The sequence below is a fragment of the Lissotriton vulgaris genome, chromosome 12, assembly GCF_964263255.1.
Source record: "Lissotriton vulgaris chromosome 12, aLisVul1.2, whole genome shotgun sequence".
In the NCBI taxonomy this organism is placed as follows: domain Eukaryota; kingdom Metazoa; phylum Chordata; class Amphibia; order Caudata; family Salamandridae; genus Lissotriton; species Lissotriton vulgaris.
Genome location: NC_141700.1, coordinates 252800977 through 252821380, shown reverse-complemented (window position 1 = coordinate 252821380; position 20404 = coordinate 252800977). Strand labels below are relative to the sequence as shown.

The window sequence follows — 20404 nt, the reverse complement described above, 5'->3', positions numbered from 1 at the left end:
GATGCCTCGTCAAGGGTAGTAAGCGCTATAGAAATGCAACTACAATACAGTACAATATATGTTATGCTGTTTTACTGCGTAATCTTATCTCCATGCGCACATTCCTAAGTATGTGTGTGTTTGCTTTGTGGGGCCTTGTAGGGGCAGGCGGGTAACGACCTATCACTGGGCTTTGCATTCTAGCGTGGTTTGGAAACAAAAAACCTCACCAACAGATTGAATTGAATACAGAACCTACAGCGCTCTGGCTGCGTCACTGGCGAGGGCCAGTGACGTAACAAAGGCCTCCGCAGCCCCTGCGGTGCGGGGAGGGGGGCGAGCTCCAGGAGCCCCCCTTGGCACAGTACCCTGGCGTGACAGCTGACTGAGTCTGGAGGAGGGGGGCTCCATGTAGTTTGCAGGAGGGGGGGGGTGCTCAAGTTTTGTTACGCTAGTGGAGTGGGCCCCTTGCTCCTTTCTCTCTCTCTCCTCCTCTCTGTAAAACTTCAAGGCAAAGACAACAGAGTTCAGTACAAGGCAGTTTAATTTCTGGGAAGTCGGTCCCTGCACTGTATTTACCTTTCTATGCTCTTGTTGGGTTTGGAAACCATAACTAGCATGCAGATATGTACAATAGTGTTTAATGTTCCTTAGACAAATAAGCGTAATCATTTATTAAAAAATAATGTAGGTCCTTGCGTATTAACACAATTCCCAATAGACACAGAATGGCCAAAACCCTTTGATACACCAGACCCATAATTTCCAAGGACATTCACTTCACACATACATTGGACAACTTAGGACTCGAGGGGATGGGTGGGGTGATTGTTCAACAAAAGCCAGTAAATGTTCCACTGAAATACACGTTATTTTAGCATTTCTATGAGGTAAAAGTATCCCTTTATCCACAATCTCTAGATAAGACCCTTAGTAGGTCCTGTACTGCAATGTGGTACCAAGAGTCAGTACTATATAAAAACACGATACTAGGGAGCCACGCAGTGTTTACCTGTAAGGGGGCACTAGACTGGCCCCAAAAAACACCATTACAGTGCGGAGGGGATTATAAAATGTCACTTTCCCTAGCTGCCAAAAAGGCCTTGTCCAGCCTGCCTTGCAATTGTGCAGACTCCATGAAATGCTTTTGCTGTCAGTTAAAATTAAATTGAGGAATCATGGTATGGTAAAGTTGGAATAATAAACCAACATGTACACCAGTTTTGCTGCAGCAGTGAAGTTGCCCAACCAGCGTTGTCGTGCATGGTCTGACCATGGTTTCCTCCAGAACATGTGATTTTCTAATGAAAACATTAATTGGTGCTTATTTCCCTCATGTAAAGGTAACATTAACTATTTGAGCTAACAACAGATTATGAGGATGCCTGGTTGAAGTTCATGGAGTAGCACTAGAATGGTTCTTACTGCAAAATGTGGGTGCATGCATGTAATGGTGGCTTATACTATGAAATGTGGGTGAATGCATGAAATGGTGGTTCTTACTCCGAAATGTGAGTGAATGCAGGAAATGGTGGTCCTTACTATATGAAATGTGGGTGAATGCTTGAAATGGTGGTTCTTACTGTGAAATATGGGTGAATGCATGAAATGGTGGTTCTTACTATGAAATGTGGGTGAATGAATTAAGTGCTGGTTCTTACTCAAAATGTGGGTGCATGCATGAAATGGTGGTTCTTACTCCGAAATGTGAGTGAATGCAGGAAATGGTGGTCCTTACTATGAAATGTGGGTGAATGCTTCAAATGGTGGTTCTTACTATATGAAATGTGGGTGAATGCATGAAATGTTGGTTCTTACTATATAAAATGTGGGCGAATCCTTGAAATGGTGGTTCTTACTATATGAAATGTGGGTGAATGCTTGAAATGGTGGTTCTTACTATGAAATGTGGATGAATACTTGAAATGGTGGTTCTTACTATATGAAATGTGGGTGAATGCTTGAAATGGTGGTCCTTCCTATGAAATGTGGATGAATGCTTGAAATGGTGGTTCTTACTATATGAAATGTGGGTGAATGCTTGAAATGGTGGTTCTTACTATATGAAATGTGGGTGAATGCATGGAATGGTGGTTCTTACTGTGAAATGTGGGTGGATGCATGAAATGGTGGTTCTTACTATGAAATGTGGGTGAATGCATCAAATGGTGGTTCTTACTTTGAACTGTGGGTGAGTGAATGAAATGGCGGTTCTCACTTAGAAATTTGGGTGAGTGCACGAAACGGTAGTTCTTACTCTGAAATGTGGGTGAATGCATGAAATGCTGGTTCTTACTATGAAATGTGGGTGAATGCATGAAATGCTGGTTTTTACTCTGAATGTGGGTGAATGTATGGAATGGTGGTTCTTACTGTGAAATGTGGGTGAATGCATGAAATGTTGGTTCTTACTGTAAAATGTGGGTGAGTGCACAAAATGGTGGTCCTTACTATATGAAATGTGGGAGAATGCATAAAATTGTGATTTTTACTGTGAAATGTGGGTGAATAAATGCAATAGTGGTTCTTACTATGAAATGTGGCTGAATACATGAAATGGTGGTTCTTTCTGTGAAATGTGGGTGAATTCATGAAATGGGGGTTCTCACTGTGAAATGTGGGTGAATTCATGAAATGGGGGTTCTCACTGTGAAATGTGGGTGAATGCATGCAATGGTGGTTCTTACTATGAAATGTGGGTGAATGCATGAAATGGTGGTTTCTACTCTGAAATGTGGGTGAATGCATTGAATAGTGGCTTTTACAATGAAATGAGGGTGCATGCATGAAATGGTGGTTCTGTGAAATGTGAGTGAATGCATGAAATGGTGGATCTTCCTATGAAATGTGGGTGAATGCATGCAATGGTGGTTCGTACTGTGAAATGTGGGTGAATGCATGAAATGGTGGTTTCTACTCTGAAATGTGGGTGAATGCATTGAATAGTGGCTTTTACAATGAAATGTGGGTGAATGCATTGAAAAGTGGCTTTTACAATTAAATGAGGGTGCATGCATGAAATGGTGGTTCTGTGAAATGTGAGTGAATGCATGAAATGATGTTTCTCACTGTGAACTGTGGGTGAATGGATGAAAGGTGGTTCATACTGTGAAATGTGGGTAAATGCATGCAATGGTGGTTCTTACTCTGAAATGTGGGTGAATGCATGAAATAGTGATTTTTACTATGAAATGTGGGTGAAAGCATTAAACGGTGGTTCTTACTGTGAAAAGTGAGTGGATGAATGAAATGGTGGTTCCAACGTGAAATGTGGGTGAATGCATGAAATGGTGGTTCTTACTGTGAAATGTGGGTGAATTCATGAAATGGTGGTTCTCACTGTGAAATGTGAGTGGATGCATGACATGGTGGTTCTTACTATGAAATGTGGGTGAATGCATGCAATGGTGGTTCTTACTATGAAATGTGGGTGAATGCATGAAAGGATGGTTCTTACTCTGAACTGTGGGTGAGTGAATTAAATGGTGGTTCTTACTGTGAAATTTGGGTTAATGCATGAAATGCTGGTTCTTACTATGAAATGTGGGTGAATGCATGAAATGATGGTTTTTACTTTGAATGTGGGTGAATGTATGAAATGGTGGTTCTTACTGTGAAATGCGGGTGATTGGGTGAATGCATTAAATGTTGGTTCTTACTGTGAAATGTGGGTGGATGCAAGAAATGGTGGTTCTTACTATGAAATGTGGGTGAATGCATGAAATGGTTTTTCCTTCTCTGAACTGTGGGTGAGTAAATGAAATGGTGGTTCTTACTTTGAAATATGGGTGAATGCATGAAATGGTGGTTCTTACTATGAAATGTGGGTGAATGAATTAAGTGCTGGTTCTTACTCAAAATGTGGGTGCATGCATGAAATGGTGGTTCTTACTCCGAAATGTGAGTGAATGCAGGAAATGGTGGTCCTTGCTATGAAATGTGGGTGAATGCTTGAAATGGTGGGTTCTTACTATATGAAATGTGGGTGAATGCATGAAATGTTGGTTCTTACTATATAAAATGTGGGTGAATGCTTGAAATGGTGGTCCTTACTATGAAATGTGGATGAATGCTTGAAATGGTGGTTCTTACTATATGAAATGTGGGTGAATGCTTGAAATAGTGGTTCTTACTATATGAAATGTGGGTGAATGCATGGAATGGTGGTTCTTACTGTGAAATGTGGGTTGATGCATGAAATGGTGGTTCTTACTGTAGGAGAGTAGGGTCTGCAATCCTATGATCACCCAGATTTTTTTGCTTTTGTTTCACTGGTTTACGACTTTCTCTGGCTGTGGGCCTGCCAATCAGACCCACAGCCTGGCTGTTCTCTTTCTAAATTACAACATGTACCCTAGGTGCATTTACCAATTGGTACTGGGCCACCTTATCAGACCCTGTAACTCAGGGCATAGGTGTACCCAGGGCTGCCAGGGGCTGCAGCATGTATTATGCCACCCCTGGCTGGCCTCCTAAATTTGACACAACTGGCTGCATGACAGCTGGGGCAAAGTCGTGTAATCACCCTTTGCTGTAGGTGTAGTATACCTATACCTAACCCTAAAATGGACACACAGATTCCTATCAGTCACTCCTATGGCAGGCCTTGACAATCCTGAAGGCAGAGTGCTTGGAATCGTGTGAGATGGTGCTCTGGCATGAGCTGAGCCTGTCTGCAGCTTGCGGAACCAAGTCCTAATAGCTGTTCCATGATAACGCATACCATATACTCTTAAGTGCATTATAATCCTCGCGGTTAAATGCTAACTTTGGTATTGCTTTATCAAAACATGTCGAGTAAGGTGTCATACGAATTGGAATACTAACCCCTCACCAATTCTGGCGACGGGGTTAGCATTCCACCCTTCTAGAGGGACACAACATGTATGTAACTGTGAACCCCGGTTAAAGTTAACTGAAGCCTCAGCTCCACAAAATGGATGCTGCCACCACAGACACGAGTCTGACCTCCTGCTGCTGGGAGTCCTTCCAGCGAGGGAGGCTTGGACAAAGGGTTTCCTGTCCGGGGCGGTGCTAGCACCGTCCCAGACATGGTTTTGTGTATCCTGGGTAGGCAGGGCTTTTCAGGAAGGTGACTGCTGAGTGGCACCCCGGTGCTCACTACGCATAGGCCAGTCTGAACCAGTTCCAGGGGCACACCAGCCCCTGGCCTGGGGAAGTCCGGCATGGCAGAGGGGTGTAACCACCCCCCTCCTAGTCCTACCCATAGGCAGGACCTAGTCACCGGGTCAGCCCCCTTTTTTAGTATAAAGATGGGAGCGGGCCCCCTGTTTAAATTAGATCATCTTTGGAATCAAGACACGACTTTCTTCGAAAGGACTTCAAGATTTCTTCCTCAAGATTCTCCCTTGTGGCTAAGGAGTAGTCACCCTGCATCAAGCGGGCACCATCCTAAGAACACTGCGGTCTGCTGCAAGTCCTTCTTCACGAATCCGACGACCCAGCTCGACGAGACCCGGCTTCCCTGGCACCTCTGACCTCTACTCACCTCTACAGCAAAGCTGAGAACCGTGAGTGCGACGAGACCTCGAGGGACCGACGATCGCCAAGACTGCACGACTTCTGCATAACAAGCCCACCGAGTCTTCCACTGGTGAGTGCTTTGGGGTCCGAGAAGCCCCAACCCTGCGCAGCTCCAGCACCCCAGATCAGCCTCCCTGCATCTCCACGATCTGCGTGGGGCCCTTCTGCTGTTTGCTGTGCACCGCGTTGTTTGGCTACTAGCCGGCTGGCTGGTGGCCTTCTGAACGACGCCCGACGACAACACTGCTGCTGGTCTGGTTGCTCCAGACTGGCCCTTGCTTCCTTCTTCAAGAGAGGCACCCCGGACCCTCCTGGTCCACTCCAGACGCCATTTTAGGTCCACCGCGTGGGCTTGAATTTGCCAAGGCTTTGTTGCCCAATCCTGGGTCCAGCGACGCCGACAGCTTCTATCTTCGTGGGACAGCTCGATCCTCCTTCCTGGTCGCCGACAACGCCTCCTGGTCCGTGAGATCTCCAAGCACAGCGTCACCCACTCACCTTGTCGAGGTGGCTACCATCCGGTGCCCTCCTGGTGCCCACTGACTACTGGCTAGTAGTCTCGAACTTGGTCCCCTCTGCTTTCAGGTGTCATCTTCCATCGATCCAGGCTTGGATCCACCGAACTTTCTTCACTGGTCGCCTGCCAGCAACTTCTTTCCTCCAGGCTCCTGGTCCGTCAACGAGGATTCCCGACGTCCTTTGAGTCCTATGCAGCTGCAGCCCCTGGGCTAGGTAACTTCGGCATTTCGGTGCCCCAGCATAGCCTCAGTATCCAAGGGTCAGAATCCACTTTCGTTTTCTTCCTACCAGGTCGGGTTCGCCCAAGAACACTAACTTTGCAATTCCTAGCTACCATAGACTTTGTCCCGCATCTCGCGTGAGAGTGCACTGGTGGCAGCATTGTACCTAGCAATAGGGAAAGGAGTTTTGATACAAAACACCTAGGTAAGATAGTGCCCCCCTTTAAACAAGGGGATGACATCCACAAATGGATTACTGCTCTGGAGAGGGCCTGCACTGTGCAGGGTGTTCCCCAGACTCAGTGGGCAGCTATCTTGTGGCTCTCCTTTGAAGGCAAAGGTAGAGATAAGCTCCTCACTACAAGAGTGGAGGATGCTAACAATTACCAAGTCTTGAAAAACACACTGGTTGAAGGGTTTGGCCTAACCACTGAGCAGTACAGAGTGCTGTTCAGGGATACCCAGAAAACTCAGTCTCAAGATTGGTCTGACTTTGTAGATTGTGCCACTAAGGCTTTTGAGGGCTGGTTGCTGGGCAGTAAGGTTACTGATTATAAAGGATTGTACAATTTGATGATGAGAGAACAAATTTTAAACAATTGTCAGAACCAGTTGTTGCATCAGCATCTTGTTGACTCAGATCTGACCTCTCCCCAAGAATTGGGAAAGAAGGCAGACAGATGGGTTAGAACAAGAGTTAAACAGAACCAGGGCCAGAATCAAGGTGGTCAGAAGAAAGCAGACCAGAAGGGTAAAGATTCTAAGGGGGAACAAAATGACCAGAAGTCTTCGACAGGTCCCCAACAACCCAAAGAGGGTGGGGGTCAGGCTCCCCAAAAGAAGAAAGAAGGCCAATCTAAAAGGTGGTGCCAATACTGCAAAAGTAAAACTCACTGGTTTAGTGAGTGCACCAAGAAAGGAGGAGGGCAGACTCCTGCCACTGCAGCCCCTAAGGCACCTGTGCCCCCTAGTACAGTCAGCAGTGGTAGTGCACCTCCCAAGGGTTTAGTAGGGTTAACCCTGGGTTCTGAGGGGTGTGACAACTTAGTTGGTACACTCACTCAGGCTGTCCTTGTCAGTACAGGGGATATGGATATGTCCCCTGACATAAGTCCCAATACTTTGGGCAAATACAGACAGACACCTTTCATTAATGGAAAAATGGCTCAGGCCTATAGGGACACTTGTGCCAGTGTCACAATGGTGACACCTAACTTTGTGGACCCTGGACAGATCATGCCAGGTACAGAATTCCTGGTGACCAATGCAAGCAATGTCACTACCAATCACAGTATGGCAATTGTAGCTTTCTCCTGGGGAGGGGTAACTGGCCAAAAGAAGGTTGTAGTTAGTTCAGACCTCCCAGTGGATTGTTTGTTGAGCAATGATTTGGAGTCATCACAATGGTCAGAAGTGGAGCAGAGGACTCACATGGAAATGTTAGGCTTGCCAGCACATGTGTTTGCTGTGACCAGGTCACAGGTCAGGAAGTGCCCCACTGAACAGGTGCTGGATCCTGGAACAATGGACCAGACACCTTCCAAGAAAAAGAGCAGTAGGGTTAAGGCTGTGCCTTCCCCCTTGCCCCAGGTTGTGGATCAAGTCTCAGAGGAGGCTGACCTACAGGAATTGAGGGAAACTGAGCCTAGAGAGTTTGAACTTGATCAAGTTGAATTCTTGGGTTCAGGGGGACCCTCAAGGGAAGACCTGGGGAAGGACCAGTTAGACTGCCCTTCTCTTGAACCCCTCAGACAGCAGGCTGCTGCTGAGGCTGCTGGGAACGCCACAGGTACCCACAAGGTATACTGGGAAGATGGACTCCTGTACACTGAGTCAAGAGACCCCAAGCCTGGCATGACCAGGAGGCTGGTTGTACCCTTGTCTCAGAGAGGTTTCCTACTTACCTTGGCCCATGAGATTCCCTTAGCAGGTCACTTAGGCCAGACAAAGACTTGGGACAGGCTTGTCTCACACTTTCACTGGCCTCACATGAATGAGGATACCAAGGAGTTTTGTCGCTCCTGTGTCACTTGCCAAGCCAGTGGTACGTCAGGTGGCACAACAAAGGCCCCCCTTATACCAATGCCTGTGGTGGGGGTGCCCTTTGAAAGAGTGGGGATTGACATTGTTGGTCCAATGGAACCCCAGACAGCATCAGGGCACAAGTTTATACTGGTGGTAGTGGATCATGCCACCAGGTATCCTGAAGCTATTCCACTTAGGACCACCACAGCACCTGTGGTGGCAAGGGCCCTAGTTGGAGTGTTCTCCAGAGTGGGCTTCCCTAAGGAGGTTGTCTCTGACAGAGGTGCAAACTTCATGTCAAGCTACTTAACTGCTATGTGGAAGGAATGTGGTGTCAACTACAAGTTCACTACACCCTATCATCCACAATGCAATGGGCTTGTTGAAAGGTTCAACAGGACCCTAAAAGGGATGATTCATGGACTACCTGAAAAGCTCAGGCGTAGATGGGATGTCCTGATTCCCTGCCTTCTGTTTGCTTACAGAGAGGTCCCACAAAAGGGGGTTGGCTACAGCCCTTTTGAACTTTTGTATGGGAATCCTGTGAGAGGCCCCCTGTGTTTGGTGAAGGAAGGATGGGAGAGACCTCTCAAAAAGCCTGCAACCAACATAGTGGACTATGTACTTGGTCTCCGCTCCAGGATGGCTGAGTATATGGAGAAGGCATCTGAAAACCTTAAGGCCAGTCAAGAACTTCAAAAAGCTTGGCATGACCAAAAGGCTGTCCTGACTGTTTACCAGCCTGGACAGAAGGTGTGGGTGTTGGAGCCAGTGGCCCCAGCAGCACTCAAAGACAAATGGTCTGGGCCCCACACAATTCTTGAGCAAAAGGGAGAGGTCACCTACCTGGTGGACCTTGGAACTCCCAGGAGTCCCCACAGGGTACTCCATGTCAACAGGCTCAAAGCATATGTCGACAGGAAGGACATGAGCTTGCTCATGGCCATAGATGAGGGACAGGAGGAAGAGAGTGACCCTCTCCCAGACCTGCTCACTCAGAATCCTGATGATGGGTCAGTAGATGGTGTTGTCTTTTGTGGCAGCCTCTCTGAACATCAACAGAAAGACTGTAAACAGGTTCTTCAGTCTTTCAGACATATGTTCTCTCTGACACCCAGTCAGACCACTTGGTGCACCCATGAGGTTGACACTGGTGACAGCCTGCCAGTCAAGAGTAAAATCTACAGGCAGCCTGATCATGTTAGAGACTGCATAAAAACTGAAGTGCAGAAAATGTTGGAGTTGGGAGTCATTGAACCCTCAGATAGCCCTTGGGCTAGTCCAGTAGTTCTAGTGCCAAAGCCTCACACCCAGGGTGGTAAGAGAGAGATGAGGTTTTGCGTAGACTACAGGGGTCTCAATGCAGTCACTAAGACTGATGCCCACCCAATACCAAGGGCAGATGAGCTTATAGATAGATTGGCTTCTGCCAACTACTTAAGCACATTTGACTTAACAGCTGGGTATTGGCAAATAAGGTTAGCTGAGGATGCCAAGCCCAAGACAGCATTTTCAACCCCTGGTGGGCATTATCAATTTGTGGTAATGCCCTTTGGTCTGAAAAATGCACCTGCCACCTTCCAAAGGTTGGTGAATCAAGTCCTTACTGGGCTGGATGACTTCTGTGCAGCATATCTAGATGATATTGCTGTCTTTAGCTCCACCTGGGAGGATCACCTGGTCCACCTGAGGAAAGTGTTAGAGGCTCTGCAAGCAGCAGGCCTCACTATCAAGGCCACCAAGTGCCAGATAGGGCAGACACAGGTTGTATACCTGGGCCACCTTGTAGGTGGAGGCCAGGTTCAGCCACTGGAGAGCAAAATACAGTCAATCAGGGACTGGGCTCCTCCAACCACCCAGACTCAGGTTCGAGCTTTCTTGGGCCTGACTGGATACTACAGAAAGTTTGTCAGGAACTATGGTTCAATTGTGACACCATTAAATGAACTGACAAGTAAGAAAATGCCAAAAAAAGGTTCAGTGGACAGCAGGCTGTCAAGAAGCATTCGATGACCTAAAGCAGGCCATGTGCACAGCACCTATCCTTAAGAGTCCAGACTACTCCAAACCATTCATTGTCCAAACAGATGCTTCTGAGTTGGGTGTGGGAGCTGTTCTTTCTCAACTGAATTTTGATGGTCAAGACCAGCCCATTGCTTTTATAAGCAGAAGGCTGACCCCCAGAGAGAAGAATTGGTCAGCTATTGAGAGGGAGGCCTTTGCTGTGGTTTGGGCCCTGAAGAAGCTGAGGCCATACTTGTTTGGCACTCACTTCAAGATTCAGACCGACCATAAGCCCCTCTTGTGGCTAAATCAGATGAAGGGTGAAAACCCCAAACTGCTTAGGTGGTCCATTTCCCTACAGGGGATGGACTTTACAGTGGAACATAGACCTGGTACTGATCATGGCAATGCCGATGGGCTCTCCAGATATTTCCACTTAGAACAAGAAGACTCACCTGGTCAAGGTTAGCTTATTGTCCCAAAGTTTGGGGGGGGTCATGTAGGAGAGTAGGGTCTGCAATCCACTTTCATTTTCTTCCTACCAGGTCGGGTTCGCCCGAGAACACTAACTTTGCAATTCCTAGCTACCATAGACTTTGTCCCGCATCTCGCGTGAGAGTGCACACACTGCACCCGAGTCCCCTGGGTCTCCTAGAAGTAATCTAACGATTCTATAGTCAAGTCCTAGCGATTCCAAAGGCTATTAGTACTGTACTTACCTGCTAGTAATTTCGCATTCCACTTTTCAAGTATATGGTTTTCCGTGCCCCTCGGGCATTTGTATATACTGTGCTAACTTAAGTATTTTTGTAAGAGTTTTGGTTTGTGCTTAGTACCCTGTCCTCATAAAGAGTACAGGGCTGTTGTGATTCTTAATAAATAACTGTTTATTTTCATAACACTTGTGTGGTGTCCTTTCACTTGGTATTCAAGGGGTATATGTGTGGTAAACAGCTGGCTTAACACGCCCTCTCGAGTCTTTAGCCTTAGACTGCTCGTATCCACGCTACTAGGATAGCTGGTCTATAAGGTTGACTTACAACCAATCATCAATAAGGGTTGCTGGACTGATACATAATGTTCACTAGAATAGTGAGCACTGCATATCAGGCCACCTTCTCACACTTACTATGAAATGTGGGTGAATGCATCAAATGGTGGTTCTTACTATGAAATGTGGGTGAATGCATGAAATGGTGGTTCTTACTATGAAATGTGGGTGAATGCATGAAATGGTGGTTCTTACTCTGAACTGTGGGTGAGTGAATGAAATGGCGGTTCTCACTTAGAAATTTGGGTGAGTGCACGAAACGGTAGTTCTTACTCTGAAATGTGGGTGAATGCATGAAATGCTGGTTCTTACTATGAAATGTGGGTGAATGCATGAAATGCTGGTTTTTACTCTGAATGTGGGTGAAGGTATGGAATGGTGGTTCTTACTGTGAAATGTGGGTGAATGCATGAAATGTTGGTTCTTACTGTGAAATGTGGGTGAGTGCACAAAATGGCGGTCCTTACTATATGAAATGTGGATGAATGCATTAAATGGTCTTACTCTGAAATGTGGGAGAATGCATAAAATTGTGATTTTTACTGTGATATGTGGGTGAATAAATGCAATAGTGGTTCTTACTATGAAATGTGGCTGAATACATGAAATGGTGGTTCTTTCTGTGAAATGTGGGTGAATTCATGAAATGGGGGTTCTCACTGTGAAATGTGGGTGAATTCATGACATGGGGGTTCTCACTGTGAAATGTGGCTGAATGCATGCAATGGTGGTTCTTACTATGAAATGTGGGTGAATACATGAAACGATGGTTCTTAATTTGAAATGTGAGTGAATGCATGAAATGGTGGATATTCCTATGAAATGTGGGTGAATGCATGCAATGGTGGTTCGTACTGTGAAATGTGGGTGAATGCATGAAATGGTGGTTTCTACTCTGAAATGTGGGTGAATGCATTGAATAGTGGCTTTTACAATGAAATGAGGGTGCATGCATGAAATGGTGGTTCTGTGAAATGTGAGTGAATGCATGAAATGATGTTTCTCACTGTGAAATGTGGGTGAATGGATGAAAGGTGGTTCATACTGTGAAATGTGGGTAAATGCATGCAATGGTGGTTCTTACTATGAAATGTAGGTGAATGCATGAAATGCTGGTTCTTACTCTGAAATGTGGGTGAATGCATGAAATAGTGATTTTTACTATGAAATGTGGGTGAAAGCATTAAACGGTGGTTCTTACTGTGAAAAGTGAGTGGATGAATGAAATGGTGGTTCCAACGTGAAATGTGGGTGAATGCATGAAAAGTTAGTTCGTACTGTGAAATGTGGGTGAATGCATGACATGGTGGTTCTTACTATGAAATGTGGGTGAAGGCATGCAATGGTGGTTCTTACTATGAAATGTGGGTGAATGCATGAAAGGATGGTTCTTACTCTGAACTGTGGGTGAGTGAATTAAATGGTGGTTCTTACTATGAAATTTGGGTGAATGCATGAAATGCTGGTTCTTACTATGAAATGTGGGTGAATGCATGAAATGCTGGTTTTTACTTTGAATGTGGGTGAATGTATGAAATGGTGGTTCTTACTGTGAAATGCGGGTGATTGGGTGAATGCATTAAATGTTGGTTCTTACTGTGAAATGTGGGTGGATGCAAGAAATGGTGGTTCTTACTATGAAATGTGGGTGAATGCATGAAATGGTTGTTCCTTCTCTGAACTGTGGGTGAGTGAATGAAATGGTGGTTCTTACTTTGAAATTTGGGTGAGTGCATGGAATGGTAGTTCTTACTGTGAAATGTGGGTGAATGCTAGAAATGGTGGTACTTACTGTGAAATGTGGGTGAATGTATGAAGTGGTGGTTCTTACTGTGAAATGTGGGTGAATGCATGAAATGCTGGTTCTTACTATGAAATGTGGGTGAATGCATGAAATGCTGGTTTTTACTTTGAATGTGGGTGAATGTATGAAATGGTGGTTCTTACTGTGAAATGCGGGTGAATGCATGAAATGCTGGTTCTTACTATGAAATGTGGGTGAATGCATGAAATGCTGGTTTTTACTTTGAATGGGAGTGAATGTATGAAATGGTGGTTCTTACTGTGAAATGCGGGTGATTGGGCGAATGCATTAAATGTTGGTTCTTACTGTCAAATGTGGGTGGATGCAAGAAATGGTGGTTCTCACTATGAAATGTGGGTGAATGCATGAAATGGTTGTTCCTTCTCTGAACTGTGGTTGAGTGAATGAAATGGTGGTTCTTACTTTGACATTTGGGTGAGAGCATGAAATGGTAGTTCTTACTGTGAAATGTGGGTGAATGCTAGAAATGGTGGTACTTACTGTGAAATGTGGGTGACTGCATGAAGTGGTGGTTCTTACTGTGAAATGTGGGTGAATACATAAAATGATGGTTCTTAACCCCTTCCACGCTCATGACGAGCTGGGCTCGTCATGGCGTAGCCTCCTCGCACGCTGATGACGAGCCCAGCTCGTCACGTAAAGTGCGGTTTTAAAAAACTCAGCACAGGAGCGGAATTGCGCTAGCGCGCATGCGGTTAAACTGAAATGGTTGTGAATACCTACGCATCTGGTGTGACATCCATGTGTCCACCAGGACCGCCCCAACTCTGCTTCAATTGAGGAAAGAGCTTTTAAGAACACTACTTAACAACCAAGTGACACACAGTGCACTGCTGCTCTCAGAGCATTGTTACACATCCAATGACTCACATAGTGCAGTTTTCTGCAGCCTTGCTGCTCGAATCACACTATACAAATACTACTTAAACACACGAAAGCCAGACAATGCAGCGAGGTTCCCTACGGACTATGCATTTTTAAAAAGTCTGGAAGAGAAACAGCAGATGACCAATAATAATAAGTGAGCCAATGTCAGGCTGGTATCAATAGTGGGCCACATCAAGCTGGTGATTATCTTGTTATGCCAATAAAAGTTGCAGATTGGTGTGCAATTCTTCATATGTGCTCCACATTGGGTAAATATTGTTTTTAAAATATTTGCTCTGTATTGACCGTGACTAGAAACATTTTGAATTGTGATTTCAGTTTACAGATGTCAGCAAATATTTGTATTTAGTTTACCAATAGCAGTTCAGGCTGCGCGTTTCCATGGAGGCTGCCCCAATTCTTGTGTGTTACGCTCCACCAGTTTTTGGGATTTTATTGAGCCACAACACATTCATCGGTCTAAATGTCCCAGAATGCAAATTGCTGTTTGTTGAAAAACAGAGACTGTCTGAAGCTGTCACAGATAACATTAATGATTAGGGAGTTGTGCGCTGTCTACCAATCAGCATCTCCTTGTGTTCACCAATCAGCATAGACATTTTTGCCCTAGATTTTTCGAGATCCAGGCAGTTAAGGAAATTGAGCTCATACAAAACTCAGTGAAGAAAAGTATAGTAAAGATAACCAACGGTGAAACTTTGTAAAGGAGGAGTTTATCATAAACATTTTAATTTAGGGTCATCCTTTTATAGCACATTTTTTACTCACATAACCCCTCAGGTAGTGTATCCATTTCTGCATGAGCAGTAACAGTTTTTATTTTTTTTAAAACACATTGTGTTCCCTTGGAGGTGGTTTTTAGGTTGAGCTTGGTTAGCCCATGCGCTGCTCTGCGAGGCATGCTGTATTGAGGTAGGGACTTGAAGCTTCGCCTGCTCTCCACTCACATTTTTCATGGGCTTGTGTCATTGCCCACTCTAAACTGTGGCTGTTCATTGGTCAAAAGGCTTAGTAGTCCCTCCTTAATATCGCCTTGTCTCATTTTGTAACCCCCCATGGTGACACCCCCTGTTACGTGTGTTGTTGCTCGGTAGGCTTTAATTACAGCCTCTGAGCACTATTTTCTCAAATAGCTTTGTCCTGTGTGCTGTTGCAGGCAAGACATGCTCTCTCATAATGCATTATTTAAAATTTTATAGCACATATTTGCAATGCAATAGGTCTCACATTTGCTAGAGTTTCAGCTACTGGCATTGTAAATGAGAATGCCTTTTATTTATCTGTTTTAAAACCAAAATAAAAGGCATTTTCTTTTACAATACCACTAGCTCAAACTCTCAAATGCGAGACCAGTTGCATTGCAAATGCGTGTTCTGACTAATGACAAGAGCTGCATTAGGATGCTAACAATGTGCAGATGTTTCCTGCATGCAGCAAATGCAAGGCAGGAAGCTAGTACTGTGCATGCTTCTGCTTCCTGTGGCATCCCAAATCAGAGGTCAGTGCCAAGTGTTTTTATAAAAACGTGGATACAACTTATGTTCTTGCACTAATTCGCAAAAACTAGTTTACCGTCACTTGCTGAAACATCCATGAGCGAGCATTGCTAGCAAGTTACTCAAAAAGCAACACATCATTCAACAACGGTGCAAAAATGTTACATCCCTCCACCTGATGGAAAAAAAGAAACATAATGTCCAAAATTAAGATGGTAGTTTCCTCTCCTTCAATATCTCTCCATTGTTGGGCATGGCAGTATAGCTAATAGAACTGTGCTCTGGGAGCTCCTTTGGTTACCCAAGGCTGGGAGCACACAAGGGGCCATATGTATGAACACATTTTCCCATAGACACAAAATGGTTAAAACCCTTTGATACATCTGGCCCAAGGTCTTTGAATGCAACCTTTGCGAAAGGTAAGTTTCGACATTCACAAGGCAATCCAGAAATCTTCGCCAATTTTTGTTACCTATATCCTCATTTAACACTAACAAAATGGCTTTTTAGGACAAACAAAATTCAGAAATCTGTCACTGCTCTTCTCTTGTGCACTATCCTTGTCTGTAGAAATGTTTGAGAAAGGTAAGTGCGCAGAGAAAAATTCTGCAAATATTTTAGCGATGGGTCGAGTTTTTAGAGCAACAGTTATATGTCCTTAGTTGGTGTGATTAACGGGGTGTAAGTTTGAGACTTCTCAACAACCACAGCAGCATACCCAACTAAAACAATAGCACAACAAACAAGTGAAGCATTGGAGGAGAGACGCAATAAGGAATTCATTTTTTCACAAGGGCAGACATTTTAAGAGGATGTCACTGGAAGGGTGGACATTATTCCAAAAAATAAACAACATGCTTGAAACCCTTTATATGGCTGGGTTTTCAGTGGAATGGCATGGTGGGCTAGAAAAACGATGGATTTTGGCCCAGATCTATATACTAGGATGAATGTTTTACATTGTTCTGCCTTCTGTCCATCAATTGTTCTTTTTGCATTTGTCACCCTGAGTGAGACGGTATGCCCAGACTTGGCTCCTGTTCGCTCCATGCCACTGGAGTCATGCTAGCCTGGCTGATGAGGGGTGATACCCCAAAACTGGTCCCAGGATGCTCGTTTACGGTCCAGGGAGGACCTGGCCATGCAGTTCGGGATGGACTGTTACCATGGGGAGCAGGGTCAAGACTGATTTGCATATACCTGGGTTTAAACTGGAATGGCATGGTGGGGAAAAATTATGGATTTAGGCCCATACCTGTGAAACTCGGGGTGAATATTTGACATTGATCAGCATTCCGTACATGAAGTGTTCTTTTAGCATACTTCAGATCTAACCATGCATTGAGGTATCTGTTTGTTGTGTAAAAGGACTTTAGGAAACCCTCTCAACAAACGGATAGATGTGTAAATTTCAGGCCTTAGAAATTGTTAACTGCTAGTTACAGGGTCCTATTCCAGTGGTACAGCTCGGGAAGCGGAGCACCTCGTGCTGTGGTCTATATATAATCTACAGGTCGTAGGTTCGGTTAATACACTTGCTACACAAGTAGGAGTGTGTGTGAGAGATATTGTATTTGGTACCTGCATAACAGTGTGTGACGTTTTGTGCCATAAAAAGATGGTTTCCAAATTTACAAAGTTGACCATAACAATAGTATCAATTGAACACAGCCCTCTAATACATTAATAGAGGCTGATAATTGGTTTGCTTTGGATTTGACCATCTTTTTATGTCACAAAATATCGTAAACTGTTATGTAGGTTCCATCGTCACTGGGGACACAATGCACCTGAATTCTGAATAAATGTTAAGAATTTTGTATATAAACATTTGAATTTACAAGCATCTCGCAGTATATAGTCTTATATCTCTCTCTGATATCCACCTACCCTTGTTCATTGCCACTGTCCTTTTTTGATCATTATTGTTTATTCATTACATTTGTCCACACAGGAACCACCGTTTCTGTTTATATACGGCAAAAGTTGGCACTTGTGAAATATTTCAGAAAGAAATCTACGCACTTTTATCAGCAACACGTTATTGGTACCCAGCAACACTCTTTATCCGTTTCTTTTCATTAACCTTCAGCTCTTCTGAACTCCTTGCCAATAGTCAGTGGTCACGAAACCCGACTTTAAACATGAGACTAGCTTTAGGAGGGCGGGGCACCACAAAAACTCCCAGGAAGCGACTCCCTTGTATATCTGCAGAAAAACTTTGCATGGGTGAAGGAGAAAATAAATCATGAAACTTCTTGAAGTGTAAACCACACAACTAACAGCTTCCTATCGAGAAAGCGTCAGTGAATCTTGTGAAGCTTCCATCTTCATACGAGGTGATTCCAGTTAAAATGTCTGGGGGTGGATCACCTATCCACGACGACAGGTATCTTTCTGTACATTATTAATTGGAATACTGAGTACTTTGCAGCTGTGGCTCTGTCTACCTATCCCAGAACAGTGCTTAGATTTTTTTTTAAACCGTGCAGGGGCCCAAAGTATTTCCCTGGAGCCAAATGCCAGGGCAGCCCAATGCCACAGTTTCTTGATATCATGGCTGCCATGTCTTGATTCCAGCAGCCTACAATTTATGTCTCTTTAGCTCACCTTTGCAGGTTATTTTTGAACCCCACTTTCATCCTTTTGCACCGTTTGGCTATCTTTCTCTTCTTCTTTCTCCACCTCTTCATAGTAGCCAACTGTCCCAATTTTGCAGGGACAGTCCCGACAAGTTGGAGACTGGCCCGGGTAATATCGTTGCAGAAACTGTTCCTCTTTATTACACACAGGTACGCAAACAAGAACTTTCTATCTGCAAGCAGCCCTGTGCTGCAAAATGTCACAGGATTTTTTTTTCAAATGTTGGCAACTATGCTTCTGCATTTCTTTCTCTTGCTTTCAGTTAAAGTCTGATGATGAAAAATAACTGCAAATCCCCCAAAAATAAACACCTGCACAAATTAAGCACTAGCCACAGGGTCCTCACATCACAAACCCACTTGCTACACAATGAAGGTATTGCTGTTGCTGGCACATTGAATCCCAACTCCATCCTTGAATGCAAGATTGAAGGAGCCGTGTGTACGTTGTCGACCAGGGTTCTCTAACGAGTAGCTCTCCTGCAGTGCTGCGGGGGGGGCGAGGGGGGCGCGGCGCGCCCATGCTGGTGACGGAACCGCTCCGTCACCAGCCGCAGTTGCGCTGTGCTGATGACGGAGGGGTTCCGTCACGGACCCGCCCGCTCAATGGAACGCTCAGCGCAGGCGCGGAATCCGCACCGCGCAGGCGTGCTGAGCGGGCCGTGACGGAACCACTCCGTCATCAGCACAGCGCGACCTCGGCTGATGACGGAGTGGTTCCGTCACCAGCAGGAGAGGGGTTAATACATTAGAAGCTTTTGACTAGTTTAATTCACTTGTATAGCAAACTCAAAAAGCATGTATTTGAGACGAAAATGTGTGTATTTTCAGAACTCATGAGCTGATGTTTGGGGAAACGTATTACTAGTATTAACTTGGTGCCAGGAGCACTGCAGGTACTGCAGTTAAGCATTACCTATGTACAGGCAATCCACATTGACAAGGCATTTTCTACATTATTGCTGGGAACCGTGCCTGATGTGCTGATGTGATCAGGGCTAGTAATCTTGTATACGGGGGCCACTAATGTAAGCTTGTATGATGTGGTCAGTATTGAAACTCTAATATTATTAGTAGCTCGGGATAGTTTTCATTGAGCATAAGTAGCTCTTACCGTAGAAAGGTTTGCCGACCCCTGTTGTAGACCATTACTCATTGGTTCACTCATAGATGTGGCTTACCTGCAGAATGATGACGGGTAGCGTGGACTGGTAAAACTCCTCGTGGTCCAACTCTGGTTCCTCATCCCTGAACCAATCATTAAATTCCACCTCTAGAGCTTTTTGCATCCATTCAACCATGGCAGCCTGTTGACCAAAATGTAAAAGAAGGGATATAGAAGCATGAAAAAAAATACAGAAACAGGAGTGCTCCTGGAAAGTAACAATCAAACCCCTTCCGTACCTCTAGAGTGCCTCTCATTCAACAACTGTCTGTCCAGCTTAAAGTTACTGACCACAGCTCAGCAGGAAGCTGCTGAAAATACCCCTACCTTCTCACACCCAACCCTGTAAATATGCTTTTCTGGATAATTTATGTAACCATCCTAAGTGCCTTTAAGTGATTTAGTGGAGTGGTGTGGCTCACTGGTTAGAGGCGGCAGGCCCGGAAGCAGAGGTCGGCCTGAGACCAGGGTTCGATTCCCGACGCGGCAGGGTCTTGGGCCATGGTCAGCGGACTCGATAATTCTCGCCTCGGTGCCTACTCCAACCATGGGTCCCACTCAGCAACTCTGGGCAATAGCTTGCTTAATCTCTACTAACGGCCCCATCAGCGCCGGGGATGCTTGTCTTCACCTTGGAGATGCCCAGGAGGGACAAACTCACAGGGAAAGCCAGGATGGGTTCCCCAGTGGTATACAGCGCTGGGACGCCCCTTTGCTGGGGTAGCTGTGCGCTTTACAAGTATACAACATTTAACATTTACACACAGTATGTGCTCCTTGGGTTATATGCTCCTGAGGAAAGTCATATTTCACCTCTTAGTATCTGTCTCAGACACAGTACCAGGCGCTGTGCTCTTCTATGTGCCTCCAGTGCGCTGTTCTGAATCTAGGTTTTGAGAGAGGAAGGGATATGGGGTTTCCTGAGCACTTCCAGAATCTGCAGCCCTCACCCTCTGTATTGAGAAAGGATTTTATAATGGTGTTTTACAAACATTGTGCAGCGCAATATTCGGGCGAGTGCCTGGCAAGACATGACAATTCAACA

General features: G+C 45.1%; 1 protein-coding gene across 1 annotated transcript in view; it reads right to left on the bottom strand.

Annotated features, from left to right (window-relative positions):
- EXOC3L1 (exocyst complex component 3 like 1) overlaps window positions 1–20404 on the bottom strand; it is a 160725-nt gene that overhangs the window by 37845 nt on the left and 102476 nt on the right. Inside the window, exon 6 of the mRNA XM_086947772.1 lies at window positions 19376–19501. Coding sequence (XP_086803898.1) covers window positions 19376–19501 — 126 coding nt within the window. The remainder of the gene's footprint in view (window positions 1–19375; window positions 19502–20404) is intronic.